The sequence below is a fragment of the Prunus avium genome, chromosome 8, assembly GCF_965620075.1.
Source record: "Prunus avium chromosome 8, drPruAviu1.hap1.1, whole genome shotgun sequence".
NCBI lineage: Eukaryota > Viridiplantae > Streptophyta > Magnoliopsida > Rosales > Rosaceae > Prunus > Prunus avium.
The window spans coordinates 38,586,044-38,610,946 of NC_142291.1; the positions used below are offsets into that span (position 1 = coordinate 38,586,044).

Consider the following 24,903-nt stretch of genomic DNA (forward strand, 5'->3'; position numbering starts at 1 on the left):
ATTAGTATTAAATATTTTAATTAAAAGCATAAATTATATTACTAAATAAATAGTATTTAGACTAGTGTAGAGCATTATTTATTACGTTTAGGCCATTACCAAGGTATAGCTATTGTGCCCTTTTGATTTTTTACTTTTCTAGAGTTATTACCCGTAAAAAGAATTTTGCATTTTCCCATTTAATACTCGTATTATACACTTACATACGTATTTTTCAAATAAGAATTCCATTTTTCATATACATCTTCAAGAGTCGGTATAATGAAAGCAAACGTATAATACACGTATTTTATTGATTATTTAATATCATAGAACAAAAAACGGAAGTCCACAAAATAATTCAAAAAATAAATAATTGCTATTTACCAAGTAATTTACGAAATCAGTAAAATATTTAAATATTCGCTAAAGAAATAATAATTAAAACATAATCACTAATTAAAGCAATTAAAAAAAGGCTAAGGTATTACTTAATTAGATGCATTAAATTAAAGAAGTTTGCCAAAAAGCAAAAGTGAAGAAACTAATTTTATATTTTTAAAACTCAAAAAAAAAAAAAAAAAAAGCCAAACAACCTCTCCAGACGAAATTACCTCTACCGATGAAATTTCATCGCGAGAAATCTAATCCGACAAACTTTTGCCGGCAAAGACCTATGCCTACGAAATTTCGTCGGGAGAGGTTTAAAAATATATATATAAAAACTTAATATCTCTAGGTCAATAAATTTTTATTTTTTCAAAATTTCTTTCCAGTAATTAATTTAATTACTTTCATTAGTAATTATTTTCTAACTATTATTTCTCTAGTGAATAATTAGTATTGAATATTTTAATTAATAGCATAAATTATGTTACTAAATAAATAGTATTTAGACTAGTCTAGAGCATTATCTATTACGTTTAGGCCATTACCAAGGTATAGCTATTGTCCCCTCTTGATTTTTTACTTTTTCAGAGTTATTACCCGTATAAATAATTTAGCATTTTCCCATTTAATACTCGTATTATACACGTACATACATATTTTTCAAATAATACTTCCATTTTTCGTATACGTCTTCAAGAGTCGGTATAATGAACGCAAACATATAATACACGTATTTTAATGAATATTTAATATCAAAGAACAAAAAATGGAAGTCCACAAAATAATTCAAAAAACAATTAATTACTATTTACCAAGTAATTTACAAAATCAGTAAAATATTTAAATATTCGCTAAAGAAATAATAATTAAAACATAATCACTAATTAAAGCAATTAAAAAAAGGCTTAGGTATTACTTAATTAGATGCATTAAATTAAAGAAGTTTGCCAAAAAACAAAAGTGAAGAAACTAATTTTGTATTTTTAAAACTAAAAATAAAAAAAATAAAAAAGCCAAACAACCTCTCCAGACGAAATTACCTCTACCGACGAAATTTCGTCGCGAGAAACCTAATCTGACAAACTTTTGCCGGCAAAGGCCTATGCCGACAAAATTTCGTCGGGAGAGATTTAAAATATATATATATATACTTAATATCTTTAGGTCAATAAATTTTTATTTTTTTATATTTTCTTTCCAGTAATTAATTTAATTACTTTCATTAGTGAATATTTTCTAACTATTATTTCTCTAGTGAATAATTAATATTAAATATTTTAATTAATAGCATAACTGATATTACTAAATAAATAGTATTTAGACTTTCACAACCCAGAATCAGAATGAAGAAACAGATCACCAAAATCATTTTATAGAAACTAGAATAAGAAAATAAAAGAGAAACTATCATAATTAAAAATAAAATAAGCAGAAAGCCACCTGGTATCGTTGTGAGGCGACATCATTAGAATCGTCAGAGTCGTTGTCGATGAACTCGTAATCCACAACTCCAGCTTCGTCGCTGTTATACTGTAAAATTATAAAAACAAATAAAAACGGTATAGCCGCATTTTAAAAAATAGTATAGCCGCCCGGCTATGCTATTTAAATATTTGAATATATTTAAACAGCCCGACCATACTATTTTTATTTTAAAAGGTATAGCCGAATGGCTATACTATTTTTATTTTTGGATTATTCACAACAATGGTCCCTCAACTATACCCCAACTTACACTTTGGTCACTCAACTCAAATATTAGTTGCAAAGGTCACTCAATTCGGTGTTTTGTTGCACCGTTAGTCCTACCGTCAAGTCTCTCTAACGATAGGGACTAATAGTGCAACACAACACCTAATTGAGTGACCAAAATGTAATTCCGAATATAGTTGAGGGATCATTGCTACAAATAATCTTAACTGAAAAGTCACATTTGTCCATCAATAATTTAAGAGATGCTTGCCACGTCATCATTTTAAACAGAAAAAGTAACTGACTTGACAGTAGGACTAATGGTACAACAATACACCTAATTAAGTGACATCTGCAACTAATATTTGAGTTGAGTGACCAAAATGTAACTTGGGGTATAGTTGAGAGACCATTGCTGCGAATAACCCTTTATTTTTTAAATAGTATAGCCGGCGGCTATACTATTTTCATTTTATTTTTTCAAATAGTATAGCCGCCCGCCTATACTATTTTTAATTTATTTTTTAAAATCGTGTAGCCGCGCTGCTGTACTATTTAAACAGAATAGCTAAGATCTCTCACTTAGGGATTTACGCCCACTTCAAGCTTTATGTTTTCTAATTTTTTTTTTCTTCAATTTGTTACCCATGAGTTTATGAGATTATTATTTTGTCTCTAAAATCATTGTGGTAAGGTTTTTATTGCACCAGATATTATATGAAATAAACTTTAAGTTTGTGGAAGAGTTGAAGAAGAGGATTGGTTTAGATTACAATCGGCTATCTTGGATGTCAATTATTGAGGAAGGTTCTGTGAAGGTATGTTTAAAACCATATTGTATTTCATGGTGTATTTGATTGTATTCTTGGTAGATATATGATTCCGGGCCTCCAATTGTTGTTGGCGTCTGGTATTATCTGTAGTATTTTGTAAACTCTACAGTGAATCCATACACCATTGTGCTTATTCTTGCAATCCTATTATGATGTTCCAAAGTACATTCAGAATTGCTAAAAGCAAAATTATTCAAGGTACTATGTGTTCCTTGCATTGTTGTATTTTCCCTTGGCTTATGACAAAGTTGAAGATATCCAAATTCTTATGATACCTTAAATTAGGTCTGACGCCTCTTCTCTTTCACAGGACTTCTATGAGCTGTGGCCTCTGAAATTTCAATGCCAGATAAATGGTGTTACCCAGGTATAAAGTTCATAGCATCTTTTATAAAGTAGTTGCTAGTTTCATTAGACTATTCATTCTGTTTATGTGGTTGAAGAAGAATAATGGTGAGATACACACCTCGAAAGATGGGTTATGATGGCCTTTGTAGTTTGTGCTGTTATAGTTATCAAATAGGGTTTATGGAGCAGAGTGTTCAACAGAGGTTAAGTTTTTAAACCACCCCAGTTGAGCAGTAAATTGGGATGCAACAACCTTTCCTGCAGCTTTCTTTAATATGTCTTGATTAATGTTTGACTATGATGATGTCTGTTGGTGACCAATTAATTGGATGCATGATGCTGTGGAACTTAGAATAGATTCCTGTACATATTCAAAGGTTGTTCTTATGATGCATCGATGAATCAGGGATTCCTCATTATTCTTAGCAGTATACAGTTTATATGCATGTATGTGATAATGTACTGACATTTGATTTCTCAGCGCCGCTGGATTGTGGTGAGTAATCCTAGCCTATGTGCTCTTATCTCAAAATGGCTTGGAACAGAAGCTTGGATTCGTGATGTTGACCTTCTAACTGTCTTGCGAGCATATGCAGCAGATCCTGACCTTCAACAAGAATGGATGATGGTACTCTCTAGGCTTCATATTTGTACATTGAATCAATGAATGGTGTGAAGGTTTGCTCACAAGTTCTTACTTCTTAGAACTTCTATCCTGTTCATCTTTTCTCCTTTGTCTAACAGATTACAATGAAATTTATCACTTTCAACTGCAGGTTAGTTTAGATGCAATGTTTGATGTGCAGACAAAGTGAATACACGAGTACAAAAGACAACTGCTTAATATACTTGGCATTATCCATCGATATGACTGTATCAAGGTGAATCTGATTTTATATGGTGAAGAACTTTGCATTCTATATTTTTATAACTTATTAACAAACAACTACCTTATACCTTCTAAAAGGGAGCTATCACCATCCTCCAGCATTGTGTGCATACCTATTTCATCTTCTTGTCACAGTAATTTAACAAGTTGTTGGACAGTAATTTATTGAGTTTTCAATGAGATATGATGTGGAGTTGGAGCTTTCTTCTCATGTTTTTTTTCTTTTTCTATTTTGGTAAGAACTTTCTTTCCTTTTTGCCCCCACTTATAAGATGAGCACTGCAAAACATAGAGAAATTTTTTTTTAAACAATATAGCCGAGCAGCTATACTATTTAAATATTCAAGTATATTTAAAACGTATAGCCGCACGGCTATACTTTTGTTTTTCAAGTATACCCACGGCTATACTATTTAAATATTCGAATATTCAAATATATTTAAATAATAATATTATGACATTGGCTCTCCTACTTGAGGAGACCATAGGCAGACACCCCTCCTAAGTGCAATGGAGGTCACCAACCTAGGCCATGGGCCTTCTTGATCGGCCATAGACCCTGTCCAGGTAAGTATATTTAAATAATAATATGGCTGAATGCTTTCTGTGTATTGAACAGAGGCTATGTAGCCCATATATATACAAATACAAGTGGTAAAGTCAAATCCTGATTCTAATCCTATAAAGCTGTGATCCACAATGCACGGAATAGCCTTTCCTAGTTTAGACAAATACAATATTATAGTCCTGATCTCTTGGACCACAGGGGTCTAAGAGATTTGTGGTCACTCACCGTTGGATGTAAATTCAACGTTTCACTCACTCTTACACTCATTTTAAGAATTTTTTTTGAACCATTGGATTAATATCCAACGGTAGGTGACCGAAATATAATCTATTGTTGGGGGCTTAAATAATAATATAATCTATTGTTGAGGAATGAGGACCCCCTCTTTTGACAACTCAATATAATCTATTGTTGGGGACTTATTTTTGAAAGCATGCGAATGGAAGAGCTGAAGAGCTTCATTGAAACTTATCCCTCAACCTCGTATATCTTTTCATCATCAATTTTTTCCTCAAGAACGCCTTTAGCAGTTATAATGATTCAACTGTATTAAGAATATATTGTAATTAATGTATAATATTGTACAGTCCTGATCTCTTGGACCACAGTCCTTTGCTCTACTGAAAGTTCGGTACGGTTGTGGGTTAAGTAATGTTAAGCCCAAGTCTAGTGAATGTTAAGCAATGTTCGAAAAATCGCTAAGCAGCAGGCAGAGTCTCGTGCTTAGAGGAAAATTTGGGGTTTTTTTAAAAAAAATTTTTTTAAAAAAATAATCAAGAAGAAGAATTTCATTGAACTTGCATCAAACTTACAAAAGAATAAATTGGCGAAACGGAGGGCTCAGAGTGGCCTCATTAAAACCTTGCTATATAAAACCCCCAAGGGAGGAAAAAGAGTACCACATCACCTCCAAATAAACAATAGAGGAGAACAAAAGAGCCCCGTTAAATCTGCACCCTATCGCTCTCTAGTACCTGCTCCAGCCAAGGGGGAGCAATATCTTCCCAAAAAAAACGTAGACCTTTCTTCAATCCAAATTGGGCCAGTGCATGTGCAGCCCCATTGCCATCGCGAGGTTGAAACACCACATCAACCACCCCACGATCCGCCATTAATCGTCTAATATCCTCCACCACATTACCCAAATTACTCCGCCACTCCAAAGCTCCCTTGAGCATCGACACTGCTTCTTTGGAGTCAGTTGCAAGCAAAAACTGAGTATAGCCTTTAAATCCCATCATCAATAACCCTTCCCTCAATGCCACCAGCTCAGTGCCTAATACATTCAGCCCAAGTGGACCGAAAGTAGCAAACCCACATATGAATCTCCCTGCATTATCTCTACAACACCCCCCCAAACCTCTCCTTTCTCCTTCACGGTCCAAGGCACCATCACAATTAAGCATAAAGGTATGCAGAGGCGTGCGAACCCATTTGATTTGTTGAGACACCCCAAACAACTGGGGCCGCACCAAACAAGATTTGTAACCTCCATATAGCTACATAGGTCTCTCGACTAAGCGGGCGCTTAGATGTTTATTTTTTTTTAATAAATATAATTATTTTGTATTATAAATTTACACCAAAATCATGCAAAATCTATATATATAAAGCAAAAGGCAGAGAATGGTGAAACATTCAAAATATCAGAAAATGCCCTTGGTTAATGCAAACATTAAGAATTGAAATTATTAATTAAGTGAGGATAATATGGTAAATTTACACTTTTTCATATTAAAAAAATTTAAAATTAAAAGAAAAATAAGATAATAGATCATTTTTTTATGGAACACAACTACCCATTATCTTTTTTAATTCTAAAATAAATTTAAATTTTTTTTAAAAAAAGCCTCTCGCAGGCGCGAAAGGGCATGCAGAGAGGCTAGTAAAAGAATATATAAAAGAAAACTTCTAACATTTTCGAACCTTGATATTACCCAACTTTTACTTTTGTATTTTCTGTAACCTTCATATAATTAAAAAATAAAAATAAAAACTGCAAAAAGAAGTTTATGTTATAAATCCATACGTTATGGGTTTATAGGTTATGGATGCCCACAATAATATCCATCATTATATACATGTAACCTACCAATGTATTTGTACTCTACCAACCAATGTATTTGTACTCTACCAACCAATGTATTTGTAACCTATCAATTATGGGTGGTAGGTGATTCAGGTATCTCTGCTCCTATAAATAGTGGCACCAAATATGAATGAAAGACAAGTTGATTTGAGCAAATTATACTGTCTCTTTCTTCCTCTTATTTCTCCCTACATATTCTCTAGTTTTATAACACGTTATCAGCACGAAAGCTCTTGGTAATGTTCTTCTCTATAGCTTAGTTAATCCATATATATATATATATATATTTTCTTTTATATACAAAACTCGATGATGGCTATTTTTTTTGTGAAATCATGTTTTTGACATGATTTAAATTGCCGAGAGTATCCCCCAATGAATGCATGAACATGTAGTTTTTGTTGTTGTTGTTGTTATTGTTATATGACCACTATTCATTGAAAACTTGTTGACATGCATGTTGTAGCTAATAACACGAGTAGTATGCAATTATCATTATTATTATTATTATTATTCTTTCTTTCTGTTCTCCTTTTAAGTTTTTAATTTATCTTATTTAAACACAATATATTATGATGAGTTTTTTTTATTAACAAGAGATCAGGACCTGAAGTTCCTCGATCCTCATAATGGATAAGGACCTGAAGTTCCTTTATCAAATCAGAACCTAAGTTTCTGTGATTCAAAATAATTGAAGGCATGAAGTTCCTCAATCTAAATTGTCTAAACATCCCAAACCAGAAGTTTTGGTGATTATATTTATGTTTACTATATCAACAATTTTTCTTGAGCTCTAATACATTCCATTTTCTTTTATATAGAAAATGTCGAACTTGGCAAAGCTCGAATTTGTTGCACTTGACATCTCCGGAAAGAACTACCTTTCATGGATCAATGATGCTGAGGTTCATCTTGAGGCTATGAACCTAGGGGAAACCATTAAGGAAGGCAATGAGGCATCCTCTGTGGATCGAGCGAAAGCCATGATTTTTCTCAGACTCCACATACATGAAGGCTTGGAGTGTGAATACCTTACTGTCAAGGATCCGTTGGCCCTTTGGGGAAATCTCAAGGAAAGATATGACCATCAGAGGACAGTTATTCTTCCTAAGGCTCGCCATGATTGGATGCACTTGCGTCTACAAGATTTCAAATCAGTGGCTGACTATAATTCTGCTCTGTTCAGAATTAGCTCTAAGTTACGACTTTGTGGAGAAAATATAACTGATGCAGACCTATTGGAGAAAACTTTCACCACATTTCATGCCTCCAATGTGGTTTTGCAACAACAATATCGAGAACGAGGTTTCCAGAAGTATTCAGACCTCATATCTTGTCTACTTCTAGCTGAACAGAATAATGAGCTTCTGATGCAGAACCATCAGTCCCGTCCAACTGGATCTGCACCATTCCATGAAGTGAATGCTGCCTTGGCACCATCTCATGAGGCATATGCTACCTCATCACATGGCGACCGTCGTCGAGGACGTGGTCGTGGTAGGGGTACCCGTAATGGTCAAGTCCAAAATAGTAATAGCCACCGCTTGGGCCCAAGAAATACCCAAGCATCTCATAACCACCAGAAGTGGAACAAACAAGACAAGGCAAATGGCTCCCAACCTTCAGCTGACAGGGTGATTGAGGAAGCATGTCATAGGTGTGGTACAAATGGGCATTGGGCACGTGTATGCCGCACACCAAAATATTTGATTGATCTTTACCAAGCCTCAATCAAGGGCAAAGGAAAAAAGGTTGAGACATATTGGATGGATGCTGATCCAACAGAGTTAGAACCAGTGGATGCAACTCACCTTGATGTCTCAGACTTCTTTGTTGATACTGATGGCAAATCTTTTGATCCTATGATTAGTGATGGGATACTCCCCAATTAATTTTGTTGAATTTTTTTTTATTTTTTATTTTCCTCGCTTTATGTTGTTTGAGCGCGTTTGAGCTGATTTTAATTCCTGTTTTTCCCCATTTCACATGTTAGTTTGGATCTTTTCCATTGAATAAAATCGAATAAAAGACTTCATTTGAATAACATTTTTTTTTTCCTGTTTTATTTATTATTTATTTATTTTTCTTCGAACAACATTTTAATACATATATATTTTCTTATAAATTTGAAGGCATGGAAAACAATCATGGATCCCCTCGTCTTGGGAGAATTGACGAAGATATTTGTCTTGCGGATAGTGCAACTACGCACACAATTCTTCGAGATAAAAAATATTTTCACAATTTACATTTATCAAAAGCAAAGGTAACTACCATACTAGGTTCTGCAAACCTAATTGACGGCTCTGGAAGAGCTCAATTTTTGTTACCCAATGGGACTCAATTCTCCATTGATAATGCTTTGTACTCTTTGAGATCGAAAAGAAATTTACTCAGCTTTAAAGACATTCGAATGAACGGGTACCATATTGAAACTAGAAATGATAATAATGTGGAGTATCTTTGCATTACCACCAATATCAACAGCCAGAGGCGTATATTGGAAACACTTCCTGCTTTCTCTTCTGGGTTGTATTATACAACCATCAAAGCAGTTGAAGTCCATGCTATCATGAATCAGAATTTCATTGACCCAACGACCTTCATGCTTTGGCATGATCGCCTTGGGCATCCTGGATCCACAATGATGCGTAGGATTATTTCAAATTCAAATGGACATCCTTTAAAGCCTTACCATAGTACTTTGTCCATTGACCAGTCTTGCAAAGCTTGCTCTCAAGGGAAATTGATCATTAGACCTTCTCCGTCAAAACTTGACTTTGAATGCCCATCTTTCTTACAGAGAATTCAAGGGGATATTTGTGGGCCAATTCACCCATCTTGTGGACCATTTCGTTATTTTATGGTTTTAATCGATGCATCTACAAGATGGTCACACGTTTGCCTATTGTCAACTCGTAATGTTGCTTTTTCTAGGCTCCTTGCTCAGATAATTAAATTACGAGCACAATTCCCTGATTATCCAATAAAGTCAATTCGACTTGATAACGCTGGTGAGTTTACCTCCCAAACTTTTGATGCCTATTGCATGTCACTTGGGATTGATGTTGAGCACCCAGTTCCCCATGTCCATACTCAAAATGGATTAGCTGAAGCTTTTATTAAGCGTTTCCAGCTTATTGCTCGCACTTTGCTATTGAAGACAAAGTTGCCAATTTCTGCTTGGGGACATGCAATTTTACATGGAGCATCCTTAGTCCGCTTGAGGCCCGTTACCCACCACCAATTCTCCCCTTTACAACTTGCCTTTGGGAGACAACCCAATATATCACATTTAAGGGTATTTGGTTGTGCAGTTTATGTGCCAATTGCACCCCCACAACGCACTAAAATGGGTCCTCAACGTCGATTGGGAATTTACATTGGTTTTGATTCACCAACTATCATTCGTTATCTCGAACCTATGACAGGAGATACTTTTACAGCACGTTTTGCGGACTGTCACTATGATGAGACATTCTTCCCGCCGTTAGGGGGAGAAAAGACCGTTCCTGAAGAACGGCGAGAATTGGGTTGGAACATATCCATTATGTCTCATCTTGACCCTCGTACAACTCAAAGTGAAAATGAAGTACGAAAAATTGTCCACCTTCAGCAAATTGCTAATCAAATGCCAGATGCATTCACTGATACAGGAAAAGTGACAAAATCACATATACCTGCAGCAAACACACCAGCAAGGATTGATATCCCAATCGGATTAACCAATGTTGCAGCAAATGAATCATCTACTGCACGCCTGAAGCGAGGTAGACCCATTGGTTCCAAGGACTCAACTCCTAGAAAGCGAAAATCGAAAGTATATCCCAATCCCAATGGAAACGCTAATGAAGATATTATTGGGAAAGAGATTCACCTTGAATCTACAATTCATCCGGAGAATGAAAGTGTCATTGAAAAGACACAAGCCACTGAAGAGGAAAAGATACCTAATACAGAAATTTCTGTAAATTTCGCATGCAATGATGAATTATGGGACCGTAGTGAAATGGTTATCGATGATAGTTTCTCTTTCGCAGTAGCTGCTGAGATTATAAAAGGTTATGAAGATATTGAACCACGATCTGTTGATGAATGTAAAGGAAGGCCTGATTGGCCAAAGTGGAAAGACGCAATCCAAGTTGAGTTAAATTCCTTGGAAAAACGTGGTGTATTTGGACCTGTGGTTCAAACACCACAAGGTGTAAAACCTGTGGGATATAAATGGGTATTCACAAGAAAGCGTAATGAGAAAAATGAGATTGCAAGGTATAAGGCACGACTCGTTGCGCAAGGTTTCTCTCAAAGGCCTGGGATTGATTATGAAGAAACATATTCTCCTGTTATGGATGCAATTACGTTCCGTTATTTAATAAGTCTTGTAGTTTCAGAAAAACTTGACATGCGTCTTATGGACGTTGTTACTGCATACTTGTATGGGGAGTTAGATGCTAATATTTATATGAAAGTCCCAGAAGGACTCAAGTTGGCAGAATCAAACACTAAATCATGGAACATGTATTCCATTAAGTTGAGACGTTCTCTATATGGGTTGAAACAATCCGGACGAATGTGGTATAACCGTCTTAGTGAATATTTGATCAAGGAAGGCTACATTAATGATCCCATATGCCCTTGTGTTTTTATAAAGAAATCAAATTCTGGATTTGCAATCGTAGCAGTGTATGTTGATGACATGAACTTAATTGGAACTCCTCAAGAGATCATTAAAACTGCTGAATATTTAAAGGGTGAATTTGAGATGAAAGACCTTGGAAAAACTAAATATTGTCTGGGCTTGCAGATCGAGCATCATCCCAATGGTATTCTTGTCCATCAATCAGCTTATACTGAAAAAATCTTGAAGCGATTTTATATGGATAATGCCCACCCGTTGAGTACTCCAATGGTAGTTCGTTCATTAGACACAAATAAAGATCCATTCCGTCCTAAAGAGGATGATGAAATGATACTTGGTCCAGAAGTTCCATATCTTAGTGCAATAGGTGCTTTATTATATTTAGCCCAATGTACTAGGCCAGATATTGCATTCTCAGTAAATTTATTAGCCAGGTATAGCTCGGCTCCAACACGTAGACACTGGAATGGTATAAAGCATATCTTGCGCTACCTTCGTGGAACAACTGATATGGGCTTGTTTTATTCGTACGAACCTTCCAACGGTTCAAATCTTGTTGGATACGCGGATTCTGGGTATCTCTCCGATCCACATAAGGGTCGCTCCCAAACTGGTTATGTGTTTACTTGTGGAAATACAGCAATCTCATGGCGATCTACAAAACAAACGTTGGTTGCTACCTCTTCTAATCATGCAGAAATTCTTGCGCTCCATGAGGCCAGTAGAGAATGTGTTTGGTTAAGATCCCTAGTTCATCATATTCAGAAAACATGTGATCTTTCTTCAACAACAAAAGCCCCGACAATCATGTATGAAGACAATGCTGCTTGTATAGCTCAAATTAAAGAAGGGTTTATCAAGGGTGACAGAACCAAACAAATACCACCAAAGTTCTTCTACCCACATGAGCTTCAGAAGAATCAAGAGATTGAAGTCAAACAAATTCGCTCCCAAGATAACCTGGCAGACCTCTTCACCAAAGCTCTTCCGAAGTCTATATTTCAGAAGTTGGTATATGGTATAGGAATGTGACGACTTTACAAGCAATCAGATTGTTAAAGATCAGGGGGAGAAATCAATCGCGGAAACTCCTCAGTTTTACTACATTGGATGTATGTGCAATGTACTCTTTTTTCCTTCGATCAGGTTTTTATCCCATGTGGTTTTTCCTGACAAGGTTTTTAATGAGGCAACATTTAGCACGTCCAACATGATATCATTGTCTGGTGGACATCCAAGGGGGAGTGTTATAAATCCATACGTTATGGGTTTATAGGTTATGGATGCCCACAATAATATCCATCATTATATACATGTAACCTACCAATGTATTTGTACTCTACCAACCAATGTATTTGTACTCTACCAACCAATGTATTTGTAACCTATCAATTATGGGTGGTAGGTGATTCAGGTATCTCTGCTCCTATAAATAGTGGCACCAAATATGAATGAAAGACAAGTTGATTTGAGCAAATTATACTGTCTCTTTCTTCCTCTTATTTCTCCCTACATATTCTCTAGTTTTATAACAGTTTACGTTTTTTAATATAGGGGAATTTTATATTAAAAATTAGGTTAGATATCTTCTTCCCAGCGTCGCCTACTTCCTCTTACTGTTTCAACTTCATCTCTCTCTCGGTATTTCTTCCTAACAAGCAGCGCCTCAGTGCCACCTTAAGCGTCGCCGCCTCTGCGCGCTTCAACCGTGCATCGTCGATGCCCAGGCGACCGCTAGGAGGCCTAGGCGGGTCTCTACCGGTCTTTCTTCCTAACAAGCAGCGCCTCAGTGCCACCTTAAGCGTCGCCGCCTCTGCGCGCTTCAACCGCACCTCGTCGATGCCCAGGCGGCCTAGGCGGGTGCTAGGCAGGCGCTAGGCGGCCTAGGCGGGTGCTAGGCAGGCGCTAGGCGGCCTAGGCGGGCTCTAGGTGGCCTAGACGGGCGCTAGGCGGGCTCTAGGCGGCCTAGGCGGGCTCTAGGCGGCCTAGGCGGCATCTAACTTAAAAGTGATCAGTCTTCGTTCCTCCTGTCATCTAACTGAAGTTCCAAACCTCTCTGAGAGTCAAAAAATTGAGCGGATAGATCTTTATGGCTGTATCAGATTGGTTGAAATTCCTTCGTATTTTAAATATCTTGACAAGCTTACAAATTTTGGACTTGGGCAGTGCAGAAATCTCAAAACTCTTCCAGATATGCCATGTAATGTTGAATTCTTAGATTTATCTAAGACAGCAATAGAGGAATTGCCTTCGTCAGTTTAGTCTCACGAAAAAATATCTGAGCTTGATATTAGATATGAGTCTTCCAAGCAGCAGTTGTAAGCCGAATGTGTCAGGTATTTTTAGTCTATGTGGCTGCAAATCTCTTTGCGAGTTTCCGGAGCTTCCCAGGAATACAACAGTACTAGATTTGAGTAAGACAGGAATAAAAGAATTGCCGTCACCAATCATGTTTGTCTTTGGTCTCACTACAATTAAACTGGTCGCTTGCAAAAGCCTTGTGAGTCTCCCAACGAACATTTGGAATTTGAAATCTCTGGAGAGCCTTGATCTCAGTCGTTTCTCTAACTTTCAACACTTGCCAAAAATTTCAGACCCTATGGAACATCTGGAGTTTCTAAATTTATCAGGTACAGTGGTTGAAGAGCTACTGCCATCAGTTGGAAATCTAGTTGCACTTCAATGTTTAGTTCTCCACAAGTGCAAGAACCTTGAGGTTGTCCCAAACAGCATATACAATTTAAGCAATCTTAAAACTCTCTGGTTTAATGGCTGTTCGGAACTGAAGAAATTGCCTCCCGTCTCAGTAGACTGAGTCGGATTGGTATCTCTGGAAGCACTAAACCTAGCTAAGTGCAGTATACTAGAAATCCCTGATGGCCTTGTTTGCTTAACCTCATTACAAGAGTTAAATCTGACAGAGACCGACATTAAGAGCATACCTGCAAGCATCAAACACGCTGCCCACCTGTCTTGCCTTTTCTTAACCGATTGCAAGAGCCTTGAATCTTTGCCAGAGCTCCCCCCATTGTTGCAACGTCTTGAAGCACATGGTTGCACATCACTGAAGACTATCTCAAGTTCAAGCACTGCACTCGCACAAGGTTGGGGCGAATATATATTTTATCCAGGGCTTCATGAGAAACATATATTTTCTAGTTGCACAAAGTTGGATCAGAATGCACGAAGCAACATAATATTGGTTGATGCACAGCTGAGAATTATGCGAATTGTTGACGCCAAAAAGTGGTTCTCTGACTTTGAGGGTCAACTTAGTAATTTTATGCCTTCGGTATCTTTGATGCCTTGGTAGTCTGCGTGATCTGCAATATAAGCAAACGCACGATAAGACCCAGGGCACCGGTGTGGTACCGGCCGAAGGCTCTCCGATGCTTAAGTAAGTTCGGGAATAGAAAGTTCAACTGATAGATCGATAGGCTTGTATGCCGTAAGTTCTGATTACCTCTATTTTGGGATAGTTGACCTCTTTTATAGGCCTTGGGAGGTGTGCACTTTGTTGATAATTTCGATGTGGGACTGTGGACGTCGCTTGGGAGCATGCCACGTGTCCCAGGAGAGGGCGTTGCCCTAATGGAGAGATCGGTAGGTAGAGTGCCGAGGGCTCCCCTGACCAAGCCCAATCTCTTCCACGTGTCTTGCTCTTATTGGCTGTTTATTTTGGGTGTAAACACGAATAGCACAGATTTCTTGGGTTTCGCTCTATCTCTTGTTATTGCATTCAACAAGGATGGCGCTGAATTCTTTATGACGATTGGATGCAAGTACAACTTCAAAACTAGTAATGGTGAAAGCCATGAAATCAACCGTCCTTTGCATCTGTTTACGAATATTGGAAGCTCAGAGCTCCATTAGGTGTATGTGTGGTGGTCTAATAATGTATTTGAAGAAGTTGTAGAAGGAGCTCAAAGCCCCACTGTGTTTTACAAACTTGTTACTGAGGTCTATGTTGACTTCAGCGTACTGTGTGTTGCCAACAAACCCTGTTCGGAGGAGGAGTTCGAGGTGGAAAAGTGTGGGATTTGTTTGTTGTATGCCGAAGATGCTGAGAGCATAAAGAAGAGGATTTTGTAGCTAAAGCGATTATGAACTTCGATGATACAGTTTATATGCATGTATGTGATAATGTGCTGACATTTGATTTCTCAACGCCGCTGGATTGTGGTGAGTAATCCTAGCCTGTGTGCTCTTATCTCAAAATGGCTTGGAACAGAAGCTTGGATTCGTGATGTTGACCTTCTAACTGGCTTGCGAGCATATGCAGCAGATCCTGACCTTCAACAAGAACGGATGATGGTACTCTCTACGCTTCATATTTGTACATTGAATCAATGAATGGTGTGAAGGTTTGGTCACAAGTTCTTAGAACTTCTATCCTGTTCATCTTTTTTTCTCCTTTGTCTAATAGATTACAATGAAATTTGTCACTTTCAACTGCAGGTTAGTTTAGATGCAATGTTTGATGTGCAGACAAAGCGAATACACGAGTACAAAAGACAGCTGCTTAATATACTTGGCTTTATCCATCGATATGACTGTATCAAGGTGAATCTGATTTTATATGGTGAAGAACTTTGCATTCCATATTTTTATAACTTATTAACAAACAACTACCTTATACCTTCTAGAGGGAGCTATCACCATCCTCCAACATTATGCATACCTATTTCATCTTCTTGTCACAGTAATTTAACAAGTTGTTGGACAGTAATTTATTGAGTTTTCAATGAGATATGATGTGGAGTTGGAGCTTTCTTCTTATGTTTTTTTATTTTTCTATTTTGGTAAGAACTTTCTTTCCTTTTTGCCCCCACTTATAAAATGAGCACTGCAAAGCGGAGAGAAATTTTTTTTAAACAGTATAGCCGCGCGGCTATACTATTTGAATATTCGAGTCATTTTCAAGTATATCCGCACGGCTATACTCTTTAAATATTCAAATATTCAAATATTCAAATATTCAAATATTCAAATATTCAAATATTCAAATATATTTAAAAACGTAATAGCCAAAATTAAAAACAGTATAGCCGCTCGGCTATACGCTTTAAATACCTAAGTCTACTTCCCTCTCCCGCCTTGTTCTCTTCTCTCTCGGCTCTCTCTCTCCCTAACCACATGTTCACCTCATCGCACCAACGACAACAACAACAATTCCTCCCTCTGCCAACTCCACCAATTCCAGCTCAAGATCGCTCACTTAGGTATTTACGCCCACTTCAAGCTTTATTTTTTATATTTTTTTTTTCCTTCAATTTGTTACCCATGATTTTCTTCTTAGCTATTATTAATTTTGTTATGCAGAATCAGTTCTAGCATAAAGTGTTCAAAATCTGAATGAGAAAATCGATCGTATCGAAGAGCGTTGACAACATGGCGCAGAAGATCCATCATTTGCCGTATGTTTTGTTCACTCTTAATATGTGACTGTAAAAGATGGCTAATTTACAGAGGCATATGCATTGGCACCTTCTTCAGTTTGCATTTCTGAAATGATATATGTGTTTTGCACCAAAACAAAATCGAAGAGTTTTCCAACAGCACTATAAAACAATTACAAAAGATTGAAATTTTGGAGGTGAAGAAAGCAGGGGCGTCGTTGGGCTTATCATAGAACATGTAGGGAAAAGAAAAATGGGTACAAAGAGAAATTGGAGAAAATGAAAGAGAAGGTAAAGCCTGAAGAAGTTGTAAAAATCTCTAAACCTCTTTTCCCTTTCCTCTCCTTTCATATAAACATTCCTGCCTTTACCTTATGGCAAGAATCATCGGAGAAAAAGAAGAAAAAAACAGCAAAAGATGTTCCAGTAGCTTCATTTACAAGTTTCAAAATCTGAATAGGATTCTATAGCATGCCTCAATTCGTTATTCCAACGCCGATGCTGCTGCTGCTCAACTACAGAGGCCTTAGTTAGCAGTAGACAACTTGTTGTTAGTCCCTGCACAAGCAAAAATTAAAGCATGCCCGGTAGGCCTTGGGGCCTATGGATGTACCAAAAGTAAGAAAAGGAACAACTTTGAACGTAAAAGTAAAACGCATAAATGATGGGGCCTATTGTCACTTTAGCTAGAATTGAACTCAAGAAAAATTCCAACTCAAAAGCAAAAGTTTGTCCAGTCACTCCCATTATCCCATATGCCCTTTTTATTTCTTCAGTGTGAATGCTTGAATTTTTGTCCGCCGACAGTGCTTGAGTAATTATTCCTTTTCTCTTTTTCCATCTCTGATTATTTTCCTTGGATCGTTTTCGAGCTTTGTGCAATTGCTAAACTAAAATGTGATCTAGCTGCAAGCAACTGCTTTCGATTCTCTTTCTTTCTAAACAAGAGAGGCTACAAATCTCTCAAGCTGGGCAGTGGCAACTTATCTCTAGCTTTCTCTCTCTCTATCTCTCTCAAGCTGGCAATTGGCTCCTCAGCTGCAACTTAATTAACCAAACTGCTTTCTATCTTTCTTTCTAAACAACAAAGGCCACAAATCAATATATACATCCAATTTGGAGATTTTTTTAATCCCTCGTTTCTCATTCTCAATATATACATACAATTTGGATACATGTGCATGTTTTGACTTGCAGGTTTGCAGGTTGTGGATAGGAATATGAATTCATCATCTTCTTCTCCTCCTTTTGCTGCCCCCCTTGAAGAAAAGTATGATGTGTTTCTTAGTTTCAGAGGTGAAGACACACGCGATACTTTTACCAGTCATCTTCATGCGGCTTTACTTCGGAAGAAAATTGAGACCTACATGGATCGCAGACTGGAGAAAGGAGACAACATTGAACCTGCCCTTCTGGAAGCAATCGAGAAATCAAAGATTTCAGTAGTCATTTTCTCAAAAAACTATGCTTCTTCCACATGGTGTTTGAAAGAACTTGTGCATATACTAGAATGCAAGGAAAGATATGGACAAATTGTTATACCCATTTTTTATGGCATAGATCCATCACATGTACGAAAACAGCAGGGAACTTATGCACTTGAAGGTATTCAACTTAAGAAACGTTTTAAGGGCAGTAGGGATGAGGTGGTCAACTGGAGGGCTGCTCTGGAGAAAGCAGCCAATATGTCTGGGTTTCATCATTCAAGCAAAACAGGGTAGCCAACTCTCTAACTTGTATCAATTTCCACTTGTGATCATTTGATTCATACTTACTATTGTTTGTCTTTCATAATGATATTGCCAGGACAGCGGCCGATTTTGTAGAGAAAGTTGTCCAAGATATTTTGACCAAATTGAATCGCGAATCGTCAAGTGATTTAAAGGGCCTGGTTGGAATTGAAAGGAAAATTGAGAAAATTGAGTCGTTATTGTGCTTAAGTTCACCAGGTGTTTGGTGTGTAGGTATTTGGGGCATGGCTGGTATTGGCAAGACCACCCTTGTGGATGCCGTATTTCACAGGCAGTCCTCTAAATTTGAAGGTTATTGTTTTCTTGCAAATGTTAGGGAGATATCAGAACAAACGGGTGGACTAAATCAGTTGCTAAATAAACTTGTTCGTAAGATATTAAAGGACAAATATATAACCATCGACACTCTGTCTATAGGACAAACTTCTATTCAAGCTAGGCTCAGGCGTACAAAGGCGCTCATTGTTCTTGATGATGTGAATGCTTCAAGCCAACTAGAAGTTCTTGTTGGTGACCATGATCGGTTTTGCCAAGGCAGTCGAATCATTATAACTGCTAGAGATAAAGGCGTTCTTGAGGAAAAAGTTGATAATGAAAAGATATACGAGGTTGAGGGATTAGATTTCAATGAAGCTCTTCAGCTCTTCCATTCGCATGCTTTCAAAAATAAGTCCCCAACAACAGATTATACTCAGTTGTCAAAAGCGGTGGTAGAATATGTTAAAGGCATTCCATTAGCTCTTAAAGTTATGGGGTCCTCATTTCTTCGTTGCAAGAGCAAACAAGAGTGGGAAGATCAATGGAACAAATTGAAACGATTTCCAAGCGAAGAAATCAAGAAAGCTTTGAGAGTAAGTTACGATGGATTAGAAGCAAATGAGAAGGAGATATTTCTTGATATAGCATGTTTTCATAAGGACGAGAATGTCGATGATGTAAAAAGAATGTTATATATTCGTGGTTTCTATGGGGAAATCGGAATCAAAGTTCTCATTGATAGGTCTCTCATATCAATTTGGGAAGAATGGATAGAGATGCATGATTTGCTGCAAGAAATGGGTAGGGCAATTGTTCGCGAACAATGTATTGAAGAACGCAGTAGGTTGTTCATTGCAGAGGATGTCTATCAAGTGTTGACAAATAGCCAGGTACGTAGTTTATGTTATATTCACATTTACAATAAACAAGTCAGATTATTCCTACAAGTATAATTTTGATTAAACTTTTTATATTATTAATTCACCTTTACACTTTGCTCTTGATTGTCAGAGAGCTGCAACTGTTCAAGCCATATTCTTTGACTGGTCTAAGATTGAAAAGCTACACTTGAACCATGCAAATTTCGAAAAAATGTATCAACTGAGATGGCTACGTGTCAATTACCCTCGGTTTCAAAAGAACATCACATTAATCGATTCTCTTGATCTTCCCAATTCTCTTAGTTATCTTGAATGGGAGAGATATCCTTTGAAATCTTTGCCATCAAAATTTTCTCCTGAAAATCTTGTTGAGCTTCATATGCCGTTCAGCGAAGTTGGGGCGCAACTTTGGAATAAAGACCAGGTATATATGCTTATTTTAGTTCTTGTATAACATGTGGCCTAGAAAGTAATAATCTGCAAGCTACGTTGTTAATTCTTTTCATTTCTATTTAATTTGTTACAGAATCTTATCAACTTAAAAGTGATCAGTCTTCGTTCCTGCTATGATCTAACTGAAGTTCCAAATCTCTCTCGGAGTCAAAAAATTGAGTGGATAGATCTTTATGGCTGTCACAGATTGGTTGAAATTCCTTCGTATTTTAAATATCTTGACAAGCTTACAAATCTTGAACTTGGGAAGTGCAGAGAGCTCAAAACTCTTCCGGATATGCCATGTAATGTTGAATTCTTAGGTTTATCTAGGACAGCAATAGAGGAATTGCCTTCATCAGTTTGGTCTCACGAAAAAATATCTGAGCTTGATATTAGATATTGTAGAGACCTTAAGAGTCTTCCAAGCAGCAGTCGTAAGCCAAATGTGTCAGGTACTTTTAGTCTATGTGGCTGCAAATCTCTTTGCGAGTTTCCGGAGCTTCCCAGGAATACAACAGTGGTAGATTTGAGTAAGACAGGAATAAAAGAATTGCCGTCATCAATCAAGTTTGTCTTTGGTCTCACTACAATTAAACTGGTCGCTTGCAAAAGCCTTGTGAGTCTCCCAATGAACATTTGGAATTTGAAATCTTTGGAGAGCCTTGATCTCAGTCGTTGCTCTAACTTTCAACACTTGCCAAAAATTTCAGAGCCTATGGAACATCTGGAGTTTCTAAATTTATCAGGTACAGCGGTTGAAGAGCTACTGCCATCAGTTGGAAATCTAGTTGCACTTCAATACTTAGATCTGCACAAGTGCAAGAACCTTGAGGTCGTCCCAAACAGCATCTACAATTTAAGCAATCTTAAAACTCTCTGGTTTAATGGCTGTTCGGAACTGAAGAAATTGCCTCCCGTCTTAATAGACCAAGTCGGATTGGTATCTCTGGAAGCACTAAACCTCGCTAAGTGCAGTATAGTAGAAATCCCTGATGGCCTTGTTTGCTTAACCTCATTACAAGATTTAAATCTGAGAGAGACCAACATTAAGAGCATACCTGCAAGCATCAAACACGCTGCTCACCTGTCTTGCCTTTTCTTAACCAATTGCAAGAGCCTTGAATCTTTACCAGAGCTCCCCCCACTGTTGCAACATCTTGAAGCACATGGTTGCACGTCACTGAAGACAGTCTCAAGTTCAAGCACTGCACTCGCACAAGGTTGGGGCGAATATATATTTTATCCAGGGCTTCATGAGAACTATATATTTTCTAGTTGCACAAAGTTGGATCAGAATGCACAAAGCAACATAATGGTTGATGCACAGCTCAGAATTATGCGAATGGCAATTGCGTGGTCAAAGTTTAAAGAAGAACAAATTGAACAAGCATCATATGATTCAGATGATGATTATGATTCAGAGGATTATGATTCAGATGATTATGATTCAGATGATTATGATTCAGAGGAAAATGAAATGATTAAGGTCTCTATATCTCTTTCTTTCTTTCTTTGTTTCTCTCTCTATCTACCTCACGCATACACTCTCTCTGTCTCACTCACTTCTGTGGAAAATTTTACACGAGTTTAATAAATAAGATGTCCATTCATGCTACAGGAAACTTCCGTTGCCATTACATGTTGGGGGTATGAAATTCCAAATTGGTTCAGCCATCAAAGTGAGGGATCTTCAATAAACATCAAGCTTCCTCCTCATTGGTTTAGCTCAGATTTCTTGGGTTTCGCTCTATCTCTTGTTATTGCATTCAACAAGGATCACCCTAGATTATTTATGTTGATTCGATGCAAGTACAACTTCAAAACTAGTAATGGTGAAAGCCATGAAATCAACCGTCCTTTGTACCTGCATACGAATATTGGAAGCTCAGAGCTCCATCAGGTGTATGTGTGGTGGTCTAATAATGTGTTTGAAGAAGTTGTAGACGGAGCTCAAAGCCCCACTGCGTTTTACAAACTTGTTACTGAGGTCTATGTTGACTTCAGCGTACTGGGTTTTGCCAACAAACAGGAGGAGTTGGAGGTGGAAAAGTGTGGGATTTGTTTGTTGTATGCCCAAGATGCTGAGAGCATAAAAAAGAGGATTTTTATTTGAGCTTTTACAAGCCTTGTGGCTGAGGATGCTTATGCTTAGGGATGTCGCTTGTACAAAAAATTTAAAACTAGAGGGGAATCCAGTCTAGTCTCCTTGTAACTAATTCAGTATGAAAAGAACTTGTATCCCTAAATTCAATTTTTTTTGGTTTCATTTTCTCGTTTTCATTCTCATAAAATATTCTCAGAAAACATTATCCGAAACGTTACCGAACGGGCCCTTACAATTTTTGCATATGACAAAGGAATATACTCAACATATTTTTACCAGCCACATTTTTTTCTTTTGAGTGCAAGTAACAACAACCCAATCACTCGCAAACTTGACGAATATTTTCTTTCGAGTCCATATATGTCACCATCACTATAGAATTTCACTTGAAATTAGACGTTATCTAAATCACTGTTGGGAAACAAAAGAACCCAAACATCAGTGGGCCCTAAAATCCTGATGGGAAGTGGCAAAAATGGACTGTGGGCTCAGCAAGGACATGAGGCCCAAATTAAAAAAGGTAGCACCTCTCAAATTAAGGCCCAAAGTAATCTGCCTTCATTTGTTTTTTGGAGCATTTTCTTTCTGCAATCTTCGGCAAAATAAAGACCAATAAATTTCTTTTTGGAGCAGCTTCCTCTCCTCTGCACCCTGTGCAAATTATCTACTGATTCAAACACGAAAGCTACCAAAATCGCCTAATACTGAATGGATTAATAATGCTATAAGGAATATTTAGGGATCCCCGATCTAACAAGAAGATCTAGACTGAGAACAGAGCCAGAATGAACAGAGGATAAGTAAACAAAGAAGTCAAGTGCACCAATCAACTCTCCACATTCACATTACAGGCCAAAAAATTACTTCAAGACATTCAAAACTGAAAAACAAACATCAACACTAGACTCTGCAAGATTTAAAAGTCGCAGACAAGTAGTGAATCGTTAACAAATGTAAGAACATCTATCGATATGGTTGCAAACAAGCAGTGAATCATATTAAAAGGGGTAAAATGAAGGCAGGCTAACTGTGGCACAAGTTTAACTCCGTACTCTATTCTGGTAAAGCTCAAAATGTAGAATTTGGGAACCTGCACTGCACTACCAGTAGGTTTCATCATAACCACAAAACATAACAAAATGTAGAATTTGGGAACCTAAAAGAAACTAGGCAAACTTTACAGAGCCTAATTATGAGCTAAATTTGAGCATCTAAGACAACCCGTTTCTAACCGAAATCGCATGACAATCTCAAAAATTTGACAGCCATGCGATGCAAGTTAGCCTCGACTAACTTGTTGCTTTCGGTCCATTGACATTGTTGGTCATGCTGTACATGGTTCTAACTGGTTGAACAGGTACTTGCTTTGGTTGCTCCGCTATCTTGTCCAGGTCAACTTGCTGGTCACGGCACTCTGGGGAACAAAATGCACGAAAGGGACTGCACGCCACCATTTCAAGTCAAAAAACACACAAAATTCAAAAATTTCAGTAAATTTGATGACACGGGAAATAGAAACAACTGTGAAATGATCATAGTTCACATAACATTTATAATTGAGATCGAAAAACAAATGAAATGCAAACAACAAAAGAATTATAAATTACAACTCAAATTTGTATTCTTTTAAATTTAATTCCTTGTTTTTCTTTTCTCAGCAACCAAACAGAGAGCAAACAATTACGCAACAGAAAAAATATTTCAAAATGAAAAGAAATCAGAGAGATAAATAAGGAAAGAAACCTTACCCACACATGAACACGTCCTCATTGTGAGGGAGCCTCCGGCGACAAAAGTAGCAGTGGTCAAGGAACTTATCGACCTGCGCCTCGCGTCCCATCGTCACAATCTCCGGCGACGACATCGTCAGAACCGACGGCGGAGACTGCACAGCCTCCGACGACGGCTTCAGAGCCTTCGCGCCATTACCGAAAGCCGTACGGACGTGGAGCCGGGAATCGGAGGACTCGGCCGACGGGGGCGGAAGGAGGCCGGTGTCGCTGGAGCTCGACGAGTGACCAATGCGGGAGCGTTTGGCGGACATTGAAGATGGCTAGGGATTTGGAAGGGGAAGAGAGAGAAGCGAATTTGGGGTTTTTGAGAGGTTTGTGAGTGTAAGGAACAAACAGCTCTGAGAGACAGAGTACGGGGCTTTTGCTTTCTTCATGGTGCGGTGTATTTATATGGTTGCGGTACGTCACTGTGTTAAATTGTGTACCCGCCTAAAGCTCAAATTCTTGACAACAACGCGTCTTTTATTTATTTAATTAATATTTAACTCAGAAAAACAGAAAAAGAAAACAAGAAAAAAGTAACGCGGTGATATTATAAGGGCGTGGACTGAATTAAATTAGGCCAGCTTGGATTGTTATTAACAAGATCAAATAGTTATTCTCTAATGATTCTTTTGTGAGGAATTTGTGGTTATACTCAACTCAAATAGCTTCTTTGCGTTAAGTATTTTATAATGAAAGTTTATATTAGGGAAATTGTTTTTTATTTTTTTGTTCAAACAAAGAATATTCTAAACGTCTATAATCTGCGGGAATGAAAATTCGAACTAATGTTTAGGTATAGTTAAAATAGAAGTCTAAAATAGTATATTTTAGAAATAGAAATTCGAAGCCTAAAATATTATATTTTAGGTA

At 37.4% G+C, this 24,903-nt stretch overlaps 3 protein-coding genes and 1 non-coding gene across 4 annotated transcripts; 2 read left to right on the forward strand and 2 right to left on the reverse strand.

The window, feature by feature from the left end:
- Window positions 1-4,545: 4,545 nt before the first annotated feature.
- Window positions 4,546-4,706, reverse strand: LOC148292701 (U1 spliceosomal RNA). The gene has a single exon (XR_015827275.1). It is a non-coding gene; the product is annotated as a U1 spliceosomal RNA (small nuclear RNA).
- Window positions 4,707-7,429: 2,723 nt separating this feature from the next.
- Window positions 7,430-8,680, forward strand: LOC148292702 (uncharacterized). Its single transcript, XM_088245903.1, has one exon. It carries the CDS (start codon window positions 7,613-7,615, stop codon window positions 8,678-8,680), a length of 1,068 nt encoding a protein of 355 aa, XP_088102029.1. The 5' UTR covers window positions 7,430-7,612.
- An 8,919-nt stretch (window positions 8,681-17,599) lies between these two features.
- On the forward strand, window positions 17,600-22,417 carry LOC110770518 (disease resistance-like protein DSC1). Its single transcript, XM_021974668.2, has 5 exons — window positions 17,600-18,543; window positions 18,633-19,725; window positions 19,847-20,140; window positions 20,243-21,637; window positions 21,770-22,417. The coding sequence occupies exons 1-5, from the start codon at window positions 18,047-18,049 to the stop codon at window positions 22,262-22,264; spliced, it is 3,774 nt and encodes a 1,257-aa protein (XP_021830360.2). The 5' UTR covers window positions 17,600-18,046; the 3' UTR covers window positions 22,265-22,417.
- An 810-nt stretch (window positions 22,418-23,227) lies between these two features.
- On the reverse strand, window positions 23,228-24,431 carry LOC110770536 (uncharacterized). The gene is made up of 2 exons (XM_021974686.2): window positions 24,004-24,431; window positions 23,228-23,695 (listed from the first exon to the last, which is right to left on the reverse strand). Exons 1-2 carry the CDS (start codon window positions 24,297-24,299, stop codon window positions 23,545-23,547), a joined length of 447 nt encoding a protein of 148 aa, XP_021830378.1. The 5' UTR covers window positions 24,300-24,431; the 3' UTR covers window positions 23,228-23,544.
- Window positions 24,432-24,903: the final 472 nt, after the last annotated feature.